Source organism: Lontra canadensis, unplaced genomic scaffold (genome assembly GCF_010015895.1).
Source record: "Lontra canadensis isolate GAN:19392208 unplaced genomic scaffold, GSC_riverotter_1.0 scaffold131, whole genome shotgun sequence".
NCBI classification, from domain to species: domain Eukaryota; kingdom Metazoa; phylum Chordata; class Mammalia; order Carnivora; family Mustelidae; genus Lontra; species Lontra canadensis.
Window position 1 is genome coordinate 3,976,800 of NW_022631125.1, and position 21,344 is coordinate 3,998,143.

Genomic DNA, 21,344 nt, shown 5'->3' on the forward strand with positions numbered 1-21,344 from the left:
AGATCCATAGAATGTTTCCAAAGTACATTGGTGGTGGTGTCAGTGATGATGGTTGGTGATGCATGTGTATGATTGTTCATTTTTTATGAAGTTGTTTTTAGCTGCATAGTTTTAACTAGTATTGAAACTCTAGAGACTGACATCCTGTCTCCTTTTCCTGCTTAGAATTCAAAACAGTGGTAGAGACCATTCTGTTTTCCACTTTGCCTCAGAAATCAAATTCCTAATAGTTAATTATATCTGCCATAGTGTTCCTGTTTATAGACTTAAGTGACTTGATGTCAATTCCACCTTCCATTTACCTTTTAGAGATTTCTTGGTACTCCAGGACAAAGGGTTCAGTCAAATAACCTTTAGTGAAATGAAATTCAAAGTTAATGTATGTAACTGTTACTTAAAAGGAGCTTTGGATTTCGTTTGGATCTTTGAAAAATCAACTGAAGGTAGTAGTACTGATCTTGGAGTAAGTTACTCAATATTTAATTGTAATTAATTTTACGTTACATATGGTAGTTCTTAACTGCACAAGCAGTTAAGTTACAGTGCAGTGTGAATGAGCATGTTTTAAGAAGTTTTGACCTTGTTTTCCAGTCTTATTAAGGAGCTTTATTAAAGTATTTGATCCATTTGCATTATTTTTTATTTCAGAAACAATTTGAATTTCCTCATGGGTTCTTGGTGGCCCAACCTTGAAGATCTTTATGAAGCAAACGTTCCAGTGTATAGGTTTATTCAGCGACCTGGAGATTTGGTCTGGATAAATGCAGGCACTGTTCATTGGGTTCAGGCTATTGGCTGGTGCAACAACATTGCTTGGAATGTTGGTCCACTTACAGGTATTTTAAAGAATATGCTAAAAAAAAATTTAATTTTTAAAGGATTGTATCTGATAGATTTTTTTTTTCTTGGAATATAACTCACTAGAAACAGGAAGAAGAATTTTAATTTGTAGTACAAGAAATTAAATTCAAATTTAAATTGAATTCAAATGAACAGGTAGAAATATAAAGACCAAAAATCTCAGCAAATAACAAATTTATGTATTTGTATACAAGGAAGATACACTTTTAATAATTTTTAGAGTGCTTGATTTTGTTTTATAAAGGGAACCCTTTATGGGAGAAGGCAAAATAGAGTGGTTATTCATTCTTTCATATTTTTCTTTTATCTGATATGTTGTATGAATAGCCCTATTATGTCAAAATCTGTTTGAATTATGCATGCCTTCAGGCAGTAGATAATTCAGAATAAGAATAAGGCCTTTGAAGCCAGAAAGACCTGGATTAGGACCAGGACCTGGCTCTTGCAACTTTGGGCAAGTTATGTAACCTCTCTGGGCCTCAATTTCTTCATCTGTATAATGGGAATAATAAAATTAATAAGGTAGTAGTAAAAATGAAATGAGATAATGTGTAAAAATAGCTCAGCACAATGCCTGGCACATAGTTACAGTAAGCACTCTTTATATGTTCACTATTATTATTGTCATAATTATCAAAGAAAGAACTTATTTTTGTAATCTTTTGAGGTTTCAGAATTGGTATTGATATCATCTGAGAAGGTGATAATGGTAACTTCATATCTTTTGGTACTTTGGGTTGCTATTTTATAACTTTTTTTTTTTTCCTAGCCTGCCAGTATAAATTGGCAGTGGAACGGTACGAATGGAACAAATTGCAAAGTGTGAAGTCAATAGTACCCATGGTTCATCTTTCCTGGAATATGGCACGAAATATCAAGGTCTCAGATCCAAAGCTTTTTGAAATGATTAAGTAAGTGCTTTCTAAAACTGCTGTAGTCCCTCTCGTTTTGGGGAGTGTTAACTATTCAGTACTTCCCCCCCACCCCAATATGTTGACATCACAACAAAATGGTCCAGAAGTCTAGTAAAATGTAATACGAGAATCCACACATTAAAAATATTTTTCCCTTCCATATAGTCAGTACACTGTGGTACAAAGAGAAATGAAGGCACACAAATGATTCTAAACCAGTAGATTCACAAGCCTGTGCTTCCCCACTACCCTCTGAGCCACCTGATAATCTAGGAGAACTTGAGTTTTAATATTGAAAGACTGCCCTTGGTATCAGAGGGAGAGAATGGCATCACAAAATAATTGTTGGTACAGATAAATTAGCATTTAATATAGGGACTTAACTAAAATGGCCATTTTTAAATTGTTTTAATGAAATCATCCATCTTATAATTGTCCCTTTTCTTAGCTGCTTTAAACACCTAATACAACTTATTTGAATATATATATCGTACTAAGCTTCTCATGTATTGTCAGTTTCTATCTTAGCTAGTTCATAAATATATTTAGAATATTTTCAAACAGTGCTATATAGCAGTGTTTTCCTAAAGTGTGTTTTCTATCACTCTTGCCCCTACCCTGAAAAGGTGGGTGATTCTGGTCAAAGAAATAATGGAAAAATGATGGATTAGATAAAGTTTTACAAGTCCTTTATTCTTTTAATAGTTTTTGTAAAATATTTTAGAGACTGTAAGTGTTGGTATGTTTTGTGAATGGGAAAGGAGGAGGGTTATATGTGTTTCCCAAACTTATTTGTTTGACCAGTATCTTCTAAAGAATTGATCTCCTCAGAAACTCATTGTGGAATACACTGCTTTATACTCAATGATAAAATATTTATAGTTTCCATCTTTGTTAAAGTAGTGCTTATAATTATTTCTCCTGTAGCTATATTAATTTGGTCAGCATATGTTTTCAAAATACTGTCTTCTGAAAGTAGTCCTGTTTTAATAAAGTGTTTTGAAACCTAAGTCCAAAATTTCATTCAAACAGAAAATGTGTGGTCAAGGTAACACACCTCTAGATTATCTTAAAATAGAGTCCTTTATCAGTTGCAGCATTTTAGCTAGTCTTGGGCAGAAGTAGTAGGGGAGACAAGAGGTAACAAAACCCAAATCATAACAAATAATGTACAAATCCTTTTTTTTTTTTTTTTTAAGTTTAAATTCAGTTGGGGCACCTGGATGGCTCAGTGGGTTGAGCCTCTGCCTTCAGCTCAGGTCATGATCTCAGGGTCCTGGGATCGAGCCCCGCATTGGGCTCTCTGCTCAAATGGGGAGCCTGCTTCCCCCTCTCTCTCTGCCTGCCTCTCTGCCAACTTGGGATCTCTCTCTGTCAAATAAAAATAAAATATTTTTTTAATACCCCGTGCTCATTTGTACACATGATGTACAAATCCTTTTAAAAAGTTGGATCTTGGGTACCATAGTCTGTAAATGTAATTGGCAGTAGGGTGTGAGGGGTTGTCTATCCATTTATCTTACTATATTTGACAGTGGTACCTTGCTCTGAAGGGCAAGTTCAGGGTTACTTTTGGATGAAAAATGATTTAAAGTTGCTGAAGATGTTTAGTAAATTTGAGATAGGCATAAACTAGAGGCTGATTCAGATCCCCGAAAGGTACAGGGATGGTACAGCATAGAAACCATTTCTCTAATAGCTATATAGATTGAAAGTAACTTACGGACATTGGGGAGGGTATGTGCTATGATGAATGCTGTGAAGTGTGTAAACCTGGCTATTCACAGACCTGTACCCCTAGGGGTAATAATACATGATATGTTATTTAAAAAAAAAAAAAAGAAAGTGACTCATTACATTTTAGATAGATTAGAATTTTATAATTGGAAAGGATTTTTAAGGTTATTTAGTAAAAACTACTACTAAGTGCAGTAATCTCTTCTGTAGCCTCCATAATTTGTGGTCATCTAGCAGCTTGTTGAACATTTTCATTATCTCACTGTAGTTCTTGAAAATTCTTTACAGATTGGCCCAAGATCTCCCTGTCATTTGGTCCTAATTCCCTAAATATGTTTCAGATTTATGCAAAATATATCCCATTCGACAAGTGTTTAACAACCAGCTCTGTGCAGTGTTTAAGTTAAAACCCCTCCCCTTGGGAGTTTTAAATTCTGGTAGAGCAAGACAGAGAGACCACCAGACAGATAAATAAATTACTAACAAGTAGTATGAATAAGTTGAAATGCATAATATTTGGGTGGCGGTGGGGGGAAGGGTAGGAGTGTTGCTTTTTCTACAGTAGTCAAGGAAGGTGTCTGAGAAGATGAGTTTTGTGTTTAGACCCAAATACTGAGATGGAGTCAACCAAAGACCTAAGGGTAGAACACTTCAGGCCTGAATGGCTAAATTAGGAATAGCTTTGGCATGTTTGTAGAACAGGAAGGCCAGTGTATAGCAGAATGAGAGAAAGAAGGGGGTTGCAGTAAGCTCAATGACTTAAGTGAGCAGGAACCAGATTGGACATGGACTTCTGGGTGTTACAGATTACCATTAGATTGTAAGCAGGAGACTGATGGGTTCTGTTTTAAACTTTTAAGGAAATGAATCTGGTTGCTTTGTAGAGAATGGATTCCAAGGGGGTGTGGGTGTATAGTTAGAAGGCAGTTGGAACAGGACAGACCAACCTAGACAGACATTTATTTACCCATGGGGGTAGAGAGAGGGATCAGACTAGGGTCTTTGGTGGAGCTAAAGCTCACAGAACTTGCTCATAACGTTGCAGGATGTGGGGAGGAAGTGGCAAGAAAGAAAAAGGAATCAAGGAAGATCATTGTCCTATTCTCTTCTTCCTACCTGGTCTTCATTAATTTAAACATCTCTCGCCTCTATCATCGTTTTCATCCCTCCATCCCCATCATCCTTGTCATCCTTCTAGACTCCCTCCAGTTTATCATCATCCCTCCTCTTAATTTTTGAAATGTTGAGCATTGACTCTCATACTCATTTTTGTTACGAGGTTGTGTTGAAATTGGATACACACAATTTGGAAGTATTTCAACTTAAAATTACCCATGGTACTGTTGTTCCTCATACCTACCTTATTTTTTAACCTAAATGCACTTACATACTCATTTTACTCCCATTTTTACTCTGTGCTACAAAATAGTCAGTCATTTGAATCTTTATTGTGTTCCTCATTATGTTAAGAATTCTGCTCCCAGCTGGAGTTGTCATGAGATGTGATTAGCAAGCTCTTTCTGTCCTCACACTGATTGAAATGTTCACTATAAATATAAATTCAGACCCCTAAGCTTTGCTTTATAAACATCCCTCTTAAAACATAATCATTCAGCTGTTAACCAAAAACGTACTTTTCACCAGTGCCTTTTCTTTCATTTGTACTTTCCATAATTTAATGAATATTTGCTGATTGTATACACGACTCTAGGGTAGGCACTGAGAGGGTATATGTTTGTCTGTGTGTATCTGGTGTGTAGGTCTTGTCTTGAAGTAAAAGTGCATATAAATAGATACATTAAAAGAAATACAGCAACAGATCCCACAGGATTCTTCCCTGCTCCATGGAATCAGAAAAGTCTGTGTATTCTGGGAAGCAGGTAATTGATGTAAAGGGTAAAGATGTGGAGGCAGTGAAAGGAAAGAGGACAGAGGAATACCACCTAAAGCCAGTTTAAGACCAGACTGTCATGCCATCAGGAAGATGCTTCAGTTCGTCTACAAAGTAATGCATACCTTGTCTGCTTCAGTCCTGCACAGTCACATATTCCTCTGGTGAGGGAATGTATCTCTTTTCCTCACTTGAGCACCTGGTGAAATTGTTGGCTTCTGAGGAGAGGCCCTGTTGTGCTACTACAGTCACACTCGGCATGGTCAGGCTGCCGACCCGGTGCAAGACTCGGGGGAGCTCTCTTCCTGCCCAGAGCACCAGCAAGTGCGTACTCACGCCAGGTCATCTTTTCTTGCTGTTCTGTTCCCAGCACCTGCCTCTCTTGCTCCTCTCTCCTGACTTCTTCCCTACTGGGTATTTGCATGATCTTAAACCCATATATGATATGACTCTGTTAATATATGTGGTGGTACATTCTAGCTTGAGGGCAATGTGTGTGAGGAGTAGTAGAACAGGGTGGAGTTGTGGAAGTTCTTTGTGGCAGATCGTGCATTGCGTACCAAACATAAGTCTATTCTGTTAGAGAGCTTCTGATGGGTTTTTAACTAATATGATTTAATTTGGGTTTTATAAAGTTCTTTCTAGCAGTTCAATAAACAGAATAAGATTTTGGATGGTAAGAGAAATGAGTGAATCAAAGATAGTTTGGGTTTTCAAGTCTGGGTTCTACGTGGTTTCAGTAATAATGCTAGTTAATAAATTGATTTGGGGGTGGCACGCCTGGGTGGCTTAGTTGGTTAAGTGTCCAATTCTTGATACCAGCTCAGGTCAAGATCTCAGGGTTGTGAGATCAAGCCTTTTATTGGACTCTGTGCTCAGATCTGCTTAAGATTCTCTCCTCCTCCTTCTGCACCCCTCTCCCCACCACTCACATGCTCTCTGTCTAAAAATATATGTAAAAATAAAAAGAAATTGAGTTTGGTACTTAACTGAGCACTAAGAAAAGTGCTTCCCAGACTGTATCTGAGTTCTACCTCTCAGCAACCCATTGTCGCCCAGGTGGTTAGAGCCAGGATTAAATGCTCAGAGCTGTCTTGTATGGAAGCTACTTGTATGTATCTTTGACACAGGACTTCATTTAGGGGTTGTGGCAAGTTTGAGCAGCCAATAAAATAGTTGGATAGAGCTGTTTAGTGGAAGTTGTACAAAATACAGAACTCTAGAGAGCAGAGTTAGAGCTGGCAGACTAGAGGGTCTTCTATCTAGCCATTTGTGATTGCCTTGAAAGAAGGGGGGTAGGGAGTTGGCCACAGAGCTTAGAGAAATACTTCTATTTAAGAAAAGCGAATAGTGAACCAAATGAAGGTCAGAAGATAGCATGGGGAATGTATTGTTACAGAATAGAGGGGGTCTTTTTCCACAAGCTTGGCTTTGCTGTAAAACTGTACCCACATCATTGCTTTGGTCTTCAAGCCTAGTATCTTGCCAACGAAGGAAGTGGTATTGGTTTTTCCTAGCTTGCGAGCTATACCAATTCTTAAGTCATGGTTCTTCCTTGCTATTTCTTTCCTTGGCCAGAGTCATTGTCTTCATCTCCTGTCCACTCCACCATCCATAGCAATTTGGCTTTCTGCCTTAAATATGCTTCAGGCAGTTCTCTTGCTGAGGTTACCAGTGACCAACTAAGCTAAACATACTAAAGGCACAAATGCAGACTTTCTTTAAAATCTCCCATTTGTACCTCAGATCTGACCCCCACTTAACCTTGTCAGCCCACAACCCGATACTGCATTTAGATGTGTGCTCGAATTTTCCATTATTTTTGCTACTCTGTTTCGTAATTTTTACACTGCCCCTCTTTTTTCTCCTTGTTTGAGTTATCTTTTAGTAAGGCATTAACTCAGTATATATTGAACATGTGAATTGTAGGCTATTTTAAAAGAAAAAAATTACCAGCTCCATGTAAGAAGTGGAATGGAGAAGATATATATACAAAATAGTCCTCTTCCTTAACTCCTGAATTACTGTTTTTAGTTCTAAATACTGTGAATCAACCATGTGTAAATTTTTGGGTCTTCATAATTAAGTATTAATCAGAAACAACGTAAATGAAATTTACCTTGTGCCTTCACATCCACTCACACATTCAGCTCCACCCAGTTCTTTTCATGCTTTCATATTTGTTTCATATTTATTGTGAACTGAGTTTGTGGTGTGATACTATGCTGAGGGAGAAAGGGACTTGATCACTTCTCAGGCCACTTAAAATAAATGGGGAAATAGTGAATTAAAACACGGGATCTTTGCTTATGAAGATACTGGTTTTAAAAATGGGGGAGCACAGAGGAAGGCACTTCTGAGAGAGGGGAACATTAAGGAAAGGCCTCACAGAAGCAGTAGTATGTACCTCCATAGTCCATTATCCTGAACCCCATAGGCCAAATGTGGTTTGGTATCCAGAATTCTTCAGGTTTAGAAAAGAAATACAGTGCATATATATTTTGTCCTTCTAGTGAGGTCTATGGCAGTATCCTAGAATCAAACACATTAATATTTCTGCAGTAAAACACAGTCACCCTTATGAGATAAGCAAAAACTAGAAAAAGCCACAGGTCAAGTTTCAACACCAAGTGAGTTTATGCAAAATTTATGAAAAATTTGTGGGAGTGTAGTAATAGATCATGTACCTCTGTTGGCACCGAGTGATTTAATAATGGGAGAGCGATGTTCTCCTGTTGCCCCCCTGCTAATTCCTCATTATCATTTTGAGAATGAATGACCTGTTATTACCTGTTGTTATTTTAACAAGTCAACATTACTCTTGATTTTTTTTCTTTGCACTTCCCAGGTTCAAACTGGGTCTTTCAGAGTCCTGCAATTCCATTAAGTACTTTATCTGAGTAAATCATGTGGTAATCTTTCAATTTCTACATCCTAGTTGTTTTACTAAAATACACTAATTTTCATTCTCTGCTTCACGTTCTTCCAAGTACTTTTTCCATTGGCATGAGTCAAAAGAATATTCATTATCTTGATTATTACTTCCTTCATTTTATAATGCAGTAACCTTGACTTAAAAAGTTAACAGCCTAACTCCTTAGAAGAATTTTAGTGGAAGCTCAGTGAATAACTTTCTCTTTTGATTTCCTTTAACTGTCTAAATGAACATGGACTTTATTCCATATACCCCCATATGTTCTAAGCAAACTTCGTTTCTCCTTCTTTAGCTAAACTTTTAAGTGTCTTTTTAGGTTTAAGCCCTACTTTGTTCATATTAGTTGAAGAGTATAGATTTAAACTTAGGGTGCTAAAAATTTCAGGTAGACTTCACATTGGCAGCAGCCACCAGTGGGAAGCCTTGAGAATTTTAAATATTTTTTAGGAGTGCCTGGGTGACTCAGTTAAGCATCCAACTCTTGATTTTGGCTCAGGTCATGATCCTTTGGGTTTTGAAATGGAGTCCGGAGGTCGGTTCTGTGCTGGGCATGGAGCCTGCGTAAGATTCTCTCTCTCTCTCTCTCTCTCTCTCTCTCTGCTCCCCTCCCACTCCTAGCATGCTTGCATACTCGCTCGCTCTCTCTTAAAAAAAATAAAAAGAATTTTAAATCTTTTTAATAATGATCAAATTTGCATGTTAGATCACTTGGCAGCAAGATTCAGCAATAAATGGAAGGCAGAAGATTTGGAAGAATAAATGAGAAGGTAGTTGACGCAGTTCAGATAAAAGAGGAGGGACAAAGGTTAGAGGGTGATTGGGTGGTGGAGGTGAGAGAGAAGTCTTCCAGTGGGGCTTTTCCTTGGGTAGGCAGTGGGACATTTATACTTGTTGATGAACTGGGGGTAATAGAAGAAGAGAGGAAATGTAGGTGTGGGGAGTGATTACCAGCTTAGTGGATGTCAGATATGCAGAACTTGAATTCCTCCGGTGATGTTGTAATGGGGATCTCTGTTAAGTAGCCAGATGACTGCATGGCTCTATTGCTGTGAAAAGGAGTCTGGTACACACATTTGTAGCTTTCACCTGGCTGGCAGGTAACCCTCCTAAGGTGCTGGCTGTTAAGTTTTCTGAACCATTAGCTATTTTAAAAATAGAACAATGCCTATACAAAGAAATGAATTAAGAAAGACTATCTAAATGTAAAGCTACTGACCTTTAACTCATTGAACTGTGACATTTTTTCCATATGAATACCCTATTCTCCTTTAAAATATATCAGATTCGCACTTAATGCATTGCTTCATGCCCCCACTCCCAAACTTGTTTATACTTTTCCTCCAACTTTTTATTTTGTAATTTTAAAAATCTACCAAAAGTGAAAGACTAGTACTGTAAATGCCCATATAACCTCACCTGGAGTCGTCAGATAGGTTTTTGTCACATTTACTTAGCAGTCTCCACATATGCATATGCACACACTTTTTGGGCTGAGCCATATGAAAAAGTAATTTGCAAACATTATGACATGACCAGAAATGCTTCAACCTGCATCTCTTAAGAATAAAGATATTCTTGTGTAACCACAGTACTGTTTAACACATGTAAAAAAATATGAAATTCAATAGTAATTAGCTAATGAACAGTCTACATTTGAAATTCCCCAACTATGCAAAAATGCATTTTTGTAGCTTTTATCTCTCCCTGCACCATCAGCCCCTATGATGCTCACACTGAATTCAGTATGTAATGGTTGTGTCTTCAGTCTCTTTGAAATCTAAGTCTTTACATGATTTTTTTTCCTTCTTTTCTTTTCTCTTCTCTCCTCTTTGCTTTGCTTTGCTTTTCTTCTGTAGGACAGCATACCTCTGTTTCATACAGCGTTCCACATTCTGGATTTGTTTTCTCAAAATTTTATTTGGGTTGTACATTTTTGAGAACTATTGAGCATACTTTAAGTAAATGCCTATCCTGCTCCAGTATAAACTATGTCATAGGTATTTTCATTAGTAGGTCTTGAGTGAATGAAGTTTTATTAAAATAGGCACTTTAAAACCTAAAATTGAGGGTGGGGAGATTATTGATGCTGATTATCCATCTTCATCATAGTATACAGTCTTTACTCTCTGGTTTTAATTTTAAACTAGTTGAGCTAAGAGAAACCTCATTCTTCGAAAATTCTTGATTCCCATTTTCAAATATTTGAGGTGCATTGCTGTGGCCTACATTTTCTCCCTGTATAGTGCCCAGTCTCTTTTTAACTTCACTTTCATAAGACTCATATATTCGTTATGTTTTAGCATTGAAATATTCCTTTTAACAGGACCCTTGAAAAGGAATCAAATGATAGTGTAGCAAGTAAGCTCTGGAGACTCGTGGTACTGATTAGATTTCCCTGTAGATAACAGGCTTTCACAATACTTAGATTCCTTTAGATGCAGTTGAACGGTTTAATCTCAATAGTAGATAAGGCGAAGTCCAACAAATATGCTATAAATTGCTACAGTCATGTTGGGCTGTTAGCAAGTTAATGTAATGATAGTATGTTTTCCTAATATGTTGGAAACTGGTTCCTTCACCACCTACTTTGTTAATTCCACTTAAATTGCTGTGATGGTAAGTAGTTCAGTACATTTTCAAATGTCAAAAACGGAATGCCAAATACCCATTTTCCTCTGAAAAATTCAATGTTAGGAAGCCTCAGATTTAGGAGGAGCATATCAGATAGTATGCTAAGGAGTAGAAGGTTAATTTTCAGAATATACATTCTCTTATCAATCTCCCTGTAATCTGCTGAGTTAATATACATTCTAAATACACTAATACCTTATAAGCCAGTACTGGAAAATAAATTTTCTAAAATTTCAGAAGTATCAAGTCCATTGAAAACCGTTCCCCACAAACTTAAGTTATTGTCATATCATTTTGTCATACTTTTGACCACTTAAAATGCACTCTTTTAAGATCTGTTTTTAAATGTGCCATTTTATATGCACAGTATCAATTCTTTATACTTCTCTGTGCCTTTCGTGTATATGTGATCATTATATGTTTGTTGTTTTCTTTTCCTTTGTAATTTTCCTAAGTCTTAGGCTCTATGCTATTTGATATCTCAGTGAGGTATTATTACAGGCAGGGCAGCACTGTGTAGCTCTTGGGAGTCCAGTCTGCCTTCAGATCTCAGCTGCTCCATTTATTGGTAGTGGGGACCATACGCAAATCACCAAACTTACTAGCCTTTGTTTCCTTTCCTGAGAAAAGGGACTAATAATGGTATCTTTCTCATACACCTTGTGTAAGTATTATATGTGTCTTAGCATAGAGGAAGCACTCAGTAAATGATAGCTATAGTTTATAATTATTAATACTAATATTAGTTCTAGAAACCTCAGTCACCTTCTATTTTTCAGGTGTAATATTCATGGACCTAGGGCAGTGGTTCTGAACTGTGGGTAGGTTGGTCTCCCCTGACCCCCCTTCCTCAGGGCACATAGGGCAGTGGCAAGATTTGAACAGGAGGGGTACTGTGGATATTTTGTGGGTAGAAGTTACGGGTACTGCTAAGCATCCCACCCTGCACAGGACAACCCCTCAAAACAACAAATTTCCCTGTCAAGATAACAGTAGTGCCTCCAGTGAGAAATCCTGACCTCATGGGATATGGACTTAACACCTTTTAAATAACCTGTCCTATGTTCTTTTTGGTATAATTATTATACTTTTAGTTGGCATTCATTGCACAATTTTTTTCAGATTAAAAAAAACTCGGTTTAGTAATTATTTTTTAACACAGTTTAAGAATTTGACATGTTGAATTTAAATACTGATCACTAATTGCCAGACAGTAATCTAAGCATTTTATATAACACCTGTAATTCTCATAATAGCAGTAATAGTTAGTTGTCCTCTTTTTGCACTGAGGAAACTGAGGCACAGAGAATATGAAGTATGTGTGGAGCTGGGATTTGAACCCAAGCAATCTAGCTTTAGAATCTGCTCTTGTCTCCCCCCTGAAGCTTGCTTTCTATAGTCTCTTAAAGGCTTTTATCATAAAAATGTGATTCATGAAGTTGGTATAATACTAATGTCTATTGAAGAATAATGCTATAAATTTTAGACGTTGTTTCCAATTTCATCACTTATGAAGTAAGAGGTTTGCACTGGTTCTTACTTCCTGATCATAAAATCAGCAGAGACTCTTGCTAAAATAGATTTCTAGTCTCTGTTCCTAACAAGTAAATTCAGAGCTCTATGAGAAGAACCCTGGAAATCTCTCTCACAGTGGCCTAGATGAATCCTCTGATCAAGCAACCCCCTGACATCTTAGACTAGATTAGAGCTCTTAAAACTAACATCTTTGTTTACCCTTTTTTGGTACATATTATAGATTATTACCCTATTTACATAATAAAACCTTTATCATAAGCACAGAGGTTTTGGATATACCTTAAAGCAAATTATTCATTATTAACTCCCTTTTCCCTTTGATTCTCATTTTTTAATGAATAAATGAGGTATACTCCAGCTCTGTGGTAATGTCCAGTTGGCCTAATAATTGGTTAAGAGGGTATGGCCATGAAGACCACTCCATAGTTAGTATAGATCCTAATGCTATTGTCCTGAGGCTGGGTCTTCTGAAACACCATTGGGTTAAATATGCAGTGCTTTATGAGAACACTGAACAAACAAAATCTAAAAGTTCTAAAACTCTGCATCCTCATGGGTAACATTTGCTTTCATGCTTGATCTTTCCATCCAAGAGTTTAAAATTCTTAACTCATTTTATCATTGACTGAGACCTTGATTTTCAGCCATGTGGTTGGTTTCAATGAAACTGTTAGATGGCTTACTGACATTTAGACACTCACTGTTGTAGAGGTATGAAACCCTGGTGACAGGTGGCAAGTGTGTTTCAGGGGCTTACATGTTGGCTCACTTTTCCTGGATGGCTCTTTAGTAAGAGAGATTGGTCAAGGCAGGGCACCTCTTGGTGTACTTTAATTTGTACCCCATCTGCTTCTTAGTGGCTAAGATTGTTACCATAAAGACTTGTTGTATCAAGTTAACCCATGTTTCATCTGTCTCCACACTGGTATTTGGGAACTAACTTTGGGAACTTAGTTAAGTTGCCTCTGGAATGTCTGAGTAGTCCCCAGGGTTATCTTCACTTCGACATAGTATACTAGCTTTATTCCCTTATTCTCCTACCCCAGAAACATCCTAAGATTAAAATCTTGTAGCAACAGTTGTTTGTTCCCTGAATAATCCCCATACTAGCTTTATTCATGGCATTCCTGCTGCCTGGAAGATGCCTTCCTCCCACCTCTCCTCGCTCACATCTAAATTGACAGCTTCTTTATGAAATTCTGTGATTTCCCATCTCCCCTCAGTGGAAGGTGAACTTCTTCCTTTTAGCATTCATGGTATTACTTTATCTTTTGCCCAATGTATTGATTTATGATATTGTTCATAATTATTTGTCCTGTTATCTTCAGTTTCCTTATTCTGCTATTCCAAGTATATTTGCATTTCTATCCCCTGTGTAAAGCTGTTTTACTAAAATTCCATCCCTCTTGAAGTTCCATCTTTGCAGATGGGTTTTTGGGTGGATTAGTTTCTACTGTATAACATGCCCTCAATCAGCCTCTTTGTTGTGGTTTTCTTCCAAGCCAGAGCTGTCTTTAATATCCCCTGCCTTTTTGTGTAGTCTTTCATCCACACAGCTAAACACAGGGCCCTGAAACCAGACTGATCTTAAAAGTCACAGAATTTCCTGCTTTTCTAGCTCCTAAAATCATTTCAGACCCTGTTCCTAAAATGTATTTGTTAAAAACAGCATTTTCTATCCTCTACATTTTTATACTTTTTGCTAGTGATTTATTATTTTGTTTTGAATAAGTTGCATTTTTAATTGCTGTAAGATAAATTTATTAAAATTCAGCAAAACTAAAGGGAAGAGGAAATGGCAGCAGTGATTTTGTTTGACTCTTAGTTTTTAGCTCTTCAGTACACTCAGCTGTTGTCCTCACGTAAAACCAAAGCCTAAAAGCAGAACCAGATGACTGTTAAGTCAAGTCCTGAATAGTATCTGTGTCTTCCCTAGGCATCCTTTCCCCAAATGTTTTTATTTTCTATTTATTTTTCTCTACCCTTCAGTTGAATCACATCCTCTAGGACAGGCTTATTGCTGTGGGCTCCAAAAGAGCCTCTCTCTCTCTTAATTCTCCTTCTGTTCCAACTGCTACCTTTTGGAAATGGGAAGAAACAAAAAATTTTACTGTTAAGGAAAAAAACCAAAGGGCAAGGGGGAAACCACAATTTGGTTATTTGTTGTCAGACCACATTAGTTGGACTGAAGATTTCTTAAGATTCCAGTATCTCACAAAATAAAAATTCTGGAGCTGTGATCCCAGAAGCAGCATATTCATGGCTTAGTATTTACTCTTAATGTAACTCTGGCTCTAACCCTTTATTGTTTGTAGGAAAAAAATACATACTGATTGCCTTCTTCTGGATAAAACTACCAAATGAGCTATAAGTTATAAACTACATCTAACTGCCAAAGTAGCCCATAGCTTTGGAGATAAAACTTCATTTGCTGAGTAGAGTGGAGTAATGCTCCCCAGAACCACAAAACCAGACTGTGCTAATAGAGCTTCAAGAATCTCATCTTCTAAAGAGACGAGGGGGATCAGGCAGGTAAAAAGAGACCAGAAAGAAGAGAGTACAGTGTGAGCTAGTGAGGGGAGGCTTAACATTTTGTTTTCCCAAACCCCTAGCCCAGCCACTTAAAAATTAGCTTCATAACGTCAGGCAAATTGAGCTTCCCTGAGCCCTAGTTTGCTCATTGGTAAGATATGGAGATAAGAGTGCCTCTCACAGGCACAGAGGGCTGTTGACAGGTCTACATGGCATAACATGTCTGAAGCACCTCATGCCATGCCTCCTGTTTCTTATTTTTAATTATTCATGTACTTTATTTGTTATTTTATTATTTTTCTTTGTTTGCTCACACGAGAGCGTAGTGGAGTGTGCAAATCTTCCAAAGGTACCTGCAAAGTTTTAGGCATTATTTTCCTATGAAAGAGACCTTGTTTTGAAGCCCAGCTTGGCAGACTTGTTTAGTAAGATCAGTGGCTTCAGAGGTGAATTGTGTGTGACACAGGAAAGGGAAAAGGGAGGAGCAGGTACTGTTCAGGAGTTGGTGGCATAGTCTCGAGTTCTGTCTCCTCGCGCTCTTCTTTTTGCCATGATCTGACTTTCTGCTTGCTACCTCCCCTGACACATCTCCTCCCAAACACAGCTGTCCTGTGTTTGACTTGCAAACCACAGTCTGAAGCATTATTTTGCTTTTAAATAAGTTAAACACAAGAATTGCTGAAGCCAGATTAAGAGCGAAGTTCTTTGATACTGAAAAGATCTGCTTTTTAACTGTAAAGTTGCTATTGTTTAAGGTTTGTTACGTAAATTAACAGGTTTGCATATATTTTACGTCAGTATTTTTACATTGGCTTAATTTACATGGGTTCTGATAAGTACCAATACTTTAACCTTGTAACTTAGGAAATAGCAAGGACATATAAATTCAGAGAAATCAAATACGCTGTTATCAAGCTTTAAATTTTACTTGTAAGTAATTGAATGTTTATCTAGCACCTACTATATGCCGGGCACTGTCCTAGGCAACAAATAAAACAGACAAAAACTTTGCTCTCAATTAGCAGTCAGTTGCTAAACTCATTTCCTTTTCTTTAGGGTATTTTCGTTGTCTGCATTTTAGAGCTGCAAAGTGCCTTAGAGATCATCTAGTCCAACTTCTCTTTCAAATGGAGAACCTGAGCCACTAATTCACAGGAGAGTAAAAGAGACTTTAGCAGACAATTTCAAGTAATGACAGCAGACTGTAGGAAAATCAGCACAAATTGTGAGAATTCAGTATTGTTAGCATCATAAGCATGAATTTAGAAAAGGTATAAGTTATAAGAAGAGTTCACTTGTGTTAATATAAATGAAAGATTCTATGTTATCCTCAAGTTAAAATCAAGTGATATAATTTTTCTTCTTTAACGCTATAGTGAAACCAATTTTGTGTCATGCTAAATGTATAGTTTTCTGTGTATAGACTCAAAACTTTTCAAAAGCAGCTGTACAAGGTGATGCTGTTTCTGAGTGTCTAGGTAGTGCTGACAGAAATAATGTGCCTTCCTGCCTTAATAGAATCATAGCAGTTGAGATTTGGAATTTAGACCCCTTATGTCAAGGATGAGGAGATTGACTCGCAAAGAGGTTAAATTGACTTGCCCAAATAAGAGCCAAATCTAGCAACTTCTATTTAAGCAAGGAGTCAGGTTTTTTATATTAAGATCACTGTATTTTGATATTCAGATATCAATTAATTTTCAACTTCAAGTGATATAATTTTGTCATCAGACTTGCTGAGCATTGGCCTTATTTTTTAAATAAGAGACTATCCGAGAAATTGACAAAAAAAAAATTGATGAAGTTGCAGATACTAGAACCAAGTCTCTAGGAGTATATCTTTGATGCTAAAGATCTACAATACTCTGTTGCTGGTCACAAATAATTTTTCCCCCATAATAGGTATTGCCTTCTGAGAACTCTGAAGCAATGTCAGACATTGAGGGAAGCTCTCATTGCTGCAGGAAAAGAAATTATATGGCATGGGCGGACAAAAGAAGAACCAGCGCATTACTGTAGCATTTGTGAGGTAAGTAACTATTGTTGTCCAGCGTTGTTCTATAAAGCCTCTTAACTCTCTACTTTTAGTTTCTCTTTGGCTACTTTTATTTTAAATTTATAAATTTGTTAAGTCTATAAAATTTATAAAGAATACTTATACTCCTATCCTGCATCTTACTGAAATTGGCATTATATTCAATCTTGTTATTTTCTTGTTACTTAGCTGTTACATTAAAATTTAGTCTCATGACTTACCATTTCACTAACAGTGAATTAACTCTAAAAGTAATTATGACGGAGTCATTTATCTGGTAGATGTTTAACAAATGATAATCATCAAGAAGTTTAGTCTTGAGATTTTAAACTGGGAATAATCCAGATGTAAGCTGATGAAAGTAAACTGGATGTAGTTCAGTATAGCTCCAGGCAGATTAATGCTCAGCCTCTCTGGTGCAGTTCATTGAACATTGGTCAGTCTTCTGTGGCCAAGGCTTGCAAGAGAAGCAGTAACAAATACTAATGTAATACCTGTTCTGAAGGAGCTTACATTCTACTCAGAGAAGACAAATTATAAACAACTAATTGTAATGTACATGGGACTGTGGTGAATGCAACAGAATGAATAGATCTTACTGTTGGGATAACACCGAGGGGGAAAATGACCTAATTTTCACTTCTAGTATTGGCATAAGAATTCCCCAAAGTATTAACATTTGAGTCCATCCTTGAAGGATGAGTATGACTTCAGTGGGCTAAAAAAAAGTGATGAGAATTAGAAGTGGAGCAAATGTTATTATGAGCTGTAGGCACAACATGGGAAATGAAATGGCTTGTTCAGAAAAGGGTAAGTAGTCTGGTGTGGCTGGAATACAGACTGTACAAATTCAACCTACAAGTCTAGGTGGGAGGAACCTTTACAGAGCATCTCAAATGATTTTAAGGAACTTGATATTTATTCTGAGGTCGTTGAAGCCATCAAAAGATGTTGAGCAGGCAGCCATGTTGGATATGTGTTTGAAAGAGAAATGTGATTGGAGAAAATGGAGGTAGGAAGCTGTTGCAGTGGTTTTAAGAAAGATTTGTTATCTTTACGCCTACATGAGATTGCAATGGGAGTATTAAAGAAGGAGAGGAATTTAAAAATATTTAGAAGGTAAAATCCACAAGACAGTTCATTACATGTCAGAAGTGAGGGACAGGTCGAAGAATGCTCACAAATTGTCTGGCTCAGGTCACCAGGTTCATGTTGTTGCCTACTGATAGTAATGGTAGAGTCGTGAACACTGGGATTTTAATTAACACACTGTTCAAAGAAAATAGGAGGTGATGAGAGGTTTCTGTCATTGAATAAATTCAAGGATACACCAAAGCCAGGGATATCAGTGATCCATTCCAAACATTGAAATTCTGTATTCAGACATTGACTTTTATTTGAAATGATTGACTCCATCAGCTGTTTTAATGTTGTGCAGCCTGCAAAGTTAAATCTTTGAGAGATCAGATAGGTTGTGGTTAGGTTTGTTAAACCTCAGAAAAAAACCGAGATGAGTGAATAAACTTTTCAGAATTTCAGAATGACTCCTGTCCCTTAGTGTTATTTTATCCCACCTGAACCATAGCAGCTCATCAGTCTTTCTGTAAAAGGTAGAGGTATTATTTCTAAAATCATGCTATACTCATGAATGTACCTTTTGCTTATACGCCTGTTCCTTAACATGAGGCTTATAGCTGAATACTCACTGTCACTTACCTGTCAGTTTCCTTGTCTGTAGTAATCAGATTATATTTATTCAATGAGTGTGTTTTGAGCATAGCTCTGTGCTATGTTTTGGAGGTGCAAAAGTGAGTAAAACATAGTCATCTTTGAGGAGTTCAGTCTATGGGAAAAGACCACTATCCACACCCAGTGCTCTGTGATGAGTACTGTTACAGAGAAGTAAATGGAAAGTGACAATCACTTTCTTCTGATTGTATACCATTGTTTCAGATTTAAAACAAAAACTGGCTGACCTTGATGAACTTTTTTTTATATTTTATTTATTTATTTGACAGAGAAAGAGATCACAAGTAGGGAGACAGGCAGGCAGAGAGAGGGGGGGGAAGCAGGCTCCCTGCTGAGCAGAGAGCCCAATGCAGGGCTCGATCCCAGGACCCTGAGATCATGACCTGAGCCAAAGGCAGAAGCTTAACCCACTGAGCCACCCAGATGCCCCCTTGATCAACTTTTAAATTAGGCTTTTGCGAGCGGTTGTAAAGGGTTTGTCATTTGCATTACCACCCGTGTCTTTGGGTTTGGTGCAAAATAAACCTGGTCTATTAAAGATTCTCAAACATGGCCATGTTTGTGTTAGTACCTACTCTTAACCAGAGATCACTGTCCACAATTCCATGTAAAGTAGAATTCTATGGTTATACTAAAACGTACAATAAATAAATACCATTCTCTCTATTGAACTCTTTTTTTCTCTTGCATAAATTAGGTGGAGGTTTTTGATCTGCTTTTTGTCACAAATGAGAGCAATTCTCGAAAGACCTACATAGTGCATTGCCAAGATTGTGCACGAAAAACAAGCGGAAACCTGGAAAATTTTGTGGTGCTAGAACAGTATAAAATGGAGGACCTGATGCAAGTCTATGACCAATTTACATTAGTAAGTGAAATCAGCATGTGAGTACATACTTAGCTGGATAGGGAAGCAGCAGTGTTTGTTCTGCCACCTGATAAGTAGGAGGTAATGAAATATTTAAATTTTCCTTTTGCTTATTAGATACTACATGAGGAAGTACTTATATCATTCCCCTCTCCACTTCCAAGTGTTTATGCCTATAAAATTGGCATATTTCATTTTCAGTTTTCTTGCTGGGTGAGTCGAAGCCTAAATGATGTCACCATAATTACATTTTAAAATCTTTCTGTGCTTTTAGAACGCTATCCTATCCTTTATGCCATTTGATATCAGTTGATAAAATGTGTACATAGGGTTAGTAGTGTCCACAAAATGATTCAGTAAGTGTGGTCTTAAATAGACTTCTGCTTTTAGAGCTAATTATATGTATTTAAAATTCTGTCCTTGCCAGAAGTATTAACTTTATGGGAATATTTGATGGAGCTTAACTTCCTAATACATTATATAACCTTATGAAGCTCAGGTATACTTACAAATATTACACAGTTTTTAATTTTAAGCGCAAATGCTTAGATGGAAGCATTTTACTCTAGCACATCAATAGTTTCATGAATAGAAACACAAATATGATTTATGAATTGTTGATTTCCTCCAATACTTTTCTCTGCATATATGATCAAAAACCGAATTATTGAAATTTAACTCCTGGTTTCACTTAAGTGGTCTTTAAGATTGCTTCAAGAAGAAGAAAATTATCCGGAATATGTTAAACAAAATATATTATCTCGTTGAGAAAGCTTCTGAAGTCAGTCACTAATGAAATTATAATTGATTTATGAAATCTTTTTCCGTAAGCCTTTTTTTTTTTTTTAAAGCAATCTAAAAAATGGTCAACCTAATAACATCCTAAGAGCTTTTAACTAATGGGGAAGTACAGAAAAATGTGGGCACACTGAGGAGAATAATGGCCTCAGACCCTTAGGAAAATTGGCCACACGGGAGACAGTAGTTAAGGGAGGTTCTGTGTTGACATTGTGTAGCAAGCTGTTAAACTTTCTTTTGAGAATTGTTCCTTCCCCACCTTCATAAGCAGACTGTGTTTGTAGCCTTGAGCTAGGGAATGCTATTAACCGTTTGTGTGCCAAAGTAACATACCTTTTATTTTCAGGCTCCTCCATTACCATCCTCCTCATCTTGATATTGTTCCATGGACATTGAGTGAGACCTTTTCTGCTATTCAGGAAGTAACTCAGTTCTGCACCACTGGTTTTTGTAGCTATCTCGTAAGGCTGCTGGCTGAAAACTGTGTCTATGCAACCTTCCAAGTGCGGAGTGTCAACCAACTGGACAGGGGAGAGCACTGCTCCTACTCCAGGACTCTCACAAAGTGATCAGCTGTACTTCAGAAAAAAATAATAAATTCCATGTTTTGTATATATCTGACAAAACTGGCAACATCATACAGACTACTGACTTGAAAACAACCTCTTTTATATTTCTCTATTTCTGGGCTGATGAATTGGTTTTCATCTATCTTTTCCCCTTCAGAATTTTCCTTGGAAAAAAAATACTAGCCTAGCTGGTCATTTCTTTGTAAGGTAGTTAGCAATTTTAAGTCTTTCTTTGGTCAACTTTTTTTTAATGTGAAAAGTTAGGTAAGGAACTTTTTTACTGCTTTT

General features: G+C 37.1%; 1 protein-coding gene across 13 annotated transcripts in view; it reads left to right on the forward strand.

Annotated features, from left to right (window-relative positions):
* KDM6A (lysine demethylase 6A) overlaps positions 1-21,129 on the forward strand; it is a 207,543-nt gene extending 186,414 nt beyond the window's left edge. For 12 of the 13 annotated variants that reach the window (XM_032842455.1, XM_032842457.1, XM_032842461.1 and 9 more), the window contains 5 exons: positions 649-836; positions 1,631-1,772; positions 16,940-17,066; positions 19,519-19,689; positions 20,834-21,129. In XM_032842455.1, the coding sequence (XP_032698346.1) occupies positions 649-836; positions 1,631-1,772; positions 16,940-17,066; positions 19,519-19,689; positions 20,834-20,863 (658 nt within the window). In that variant the 3' untranslated portion in view covers positions 20,864-21,129. Of the gene's footprint in view, positions 1-648; positions 837-1,630; positions 1,773-16,939; positions 17,067-19,518; positions 19,690-20,833 lie in introns of those variants that run through there. The other variant, XM_032842468.1, reaches the window with a different exon arrangement.
* Positions 21,130-21,344: the final 215 nt, after the last annotated feature.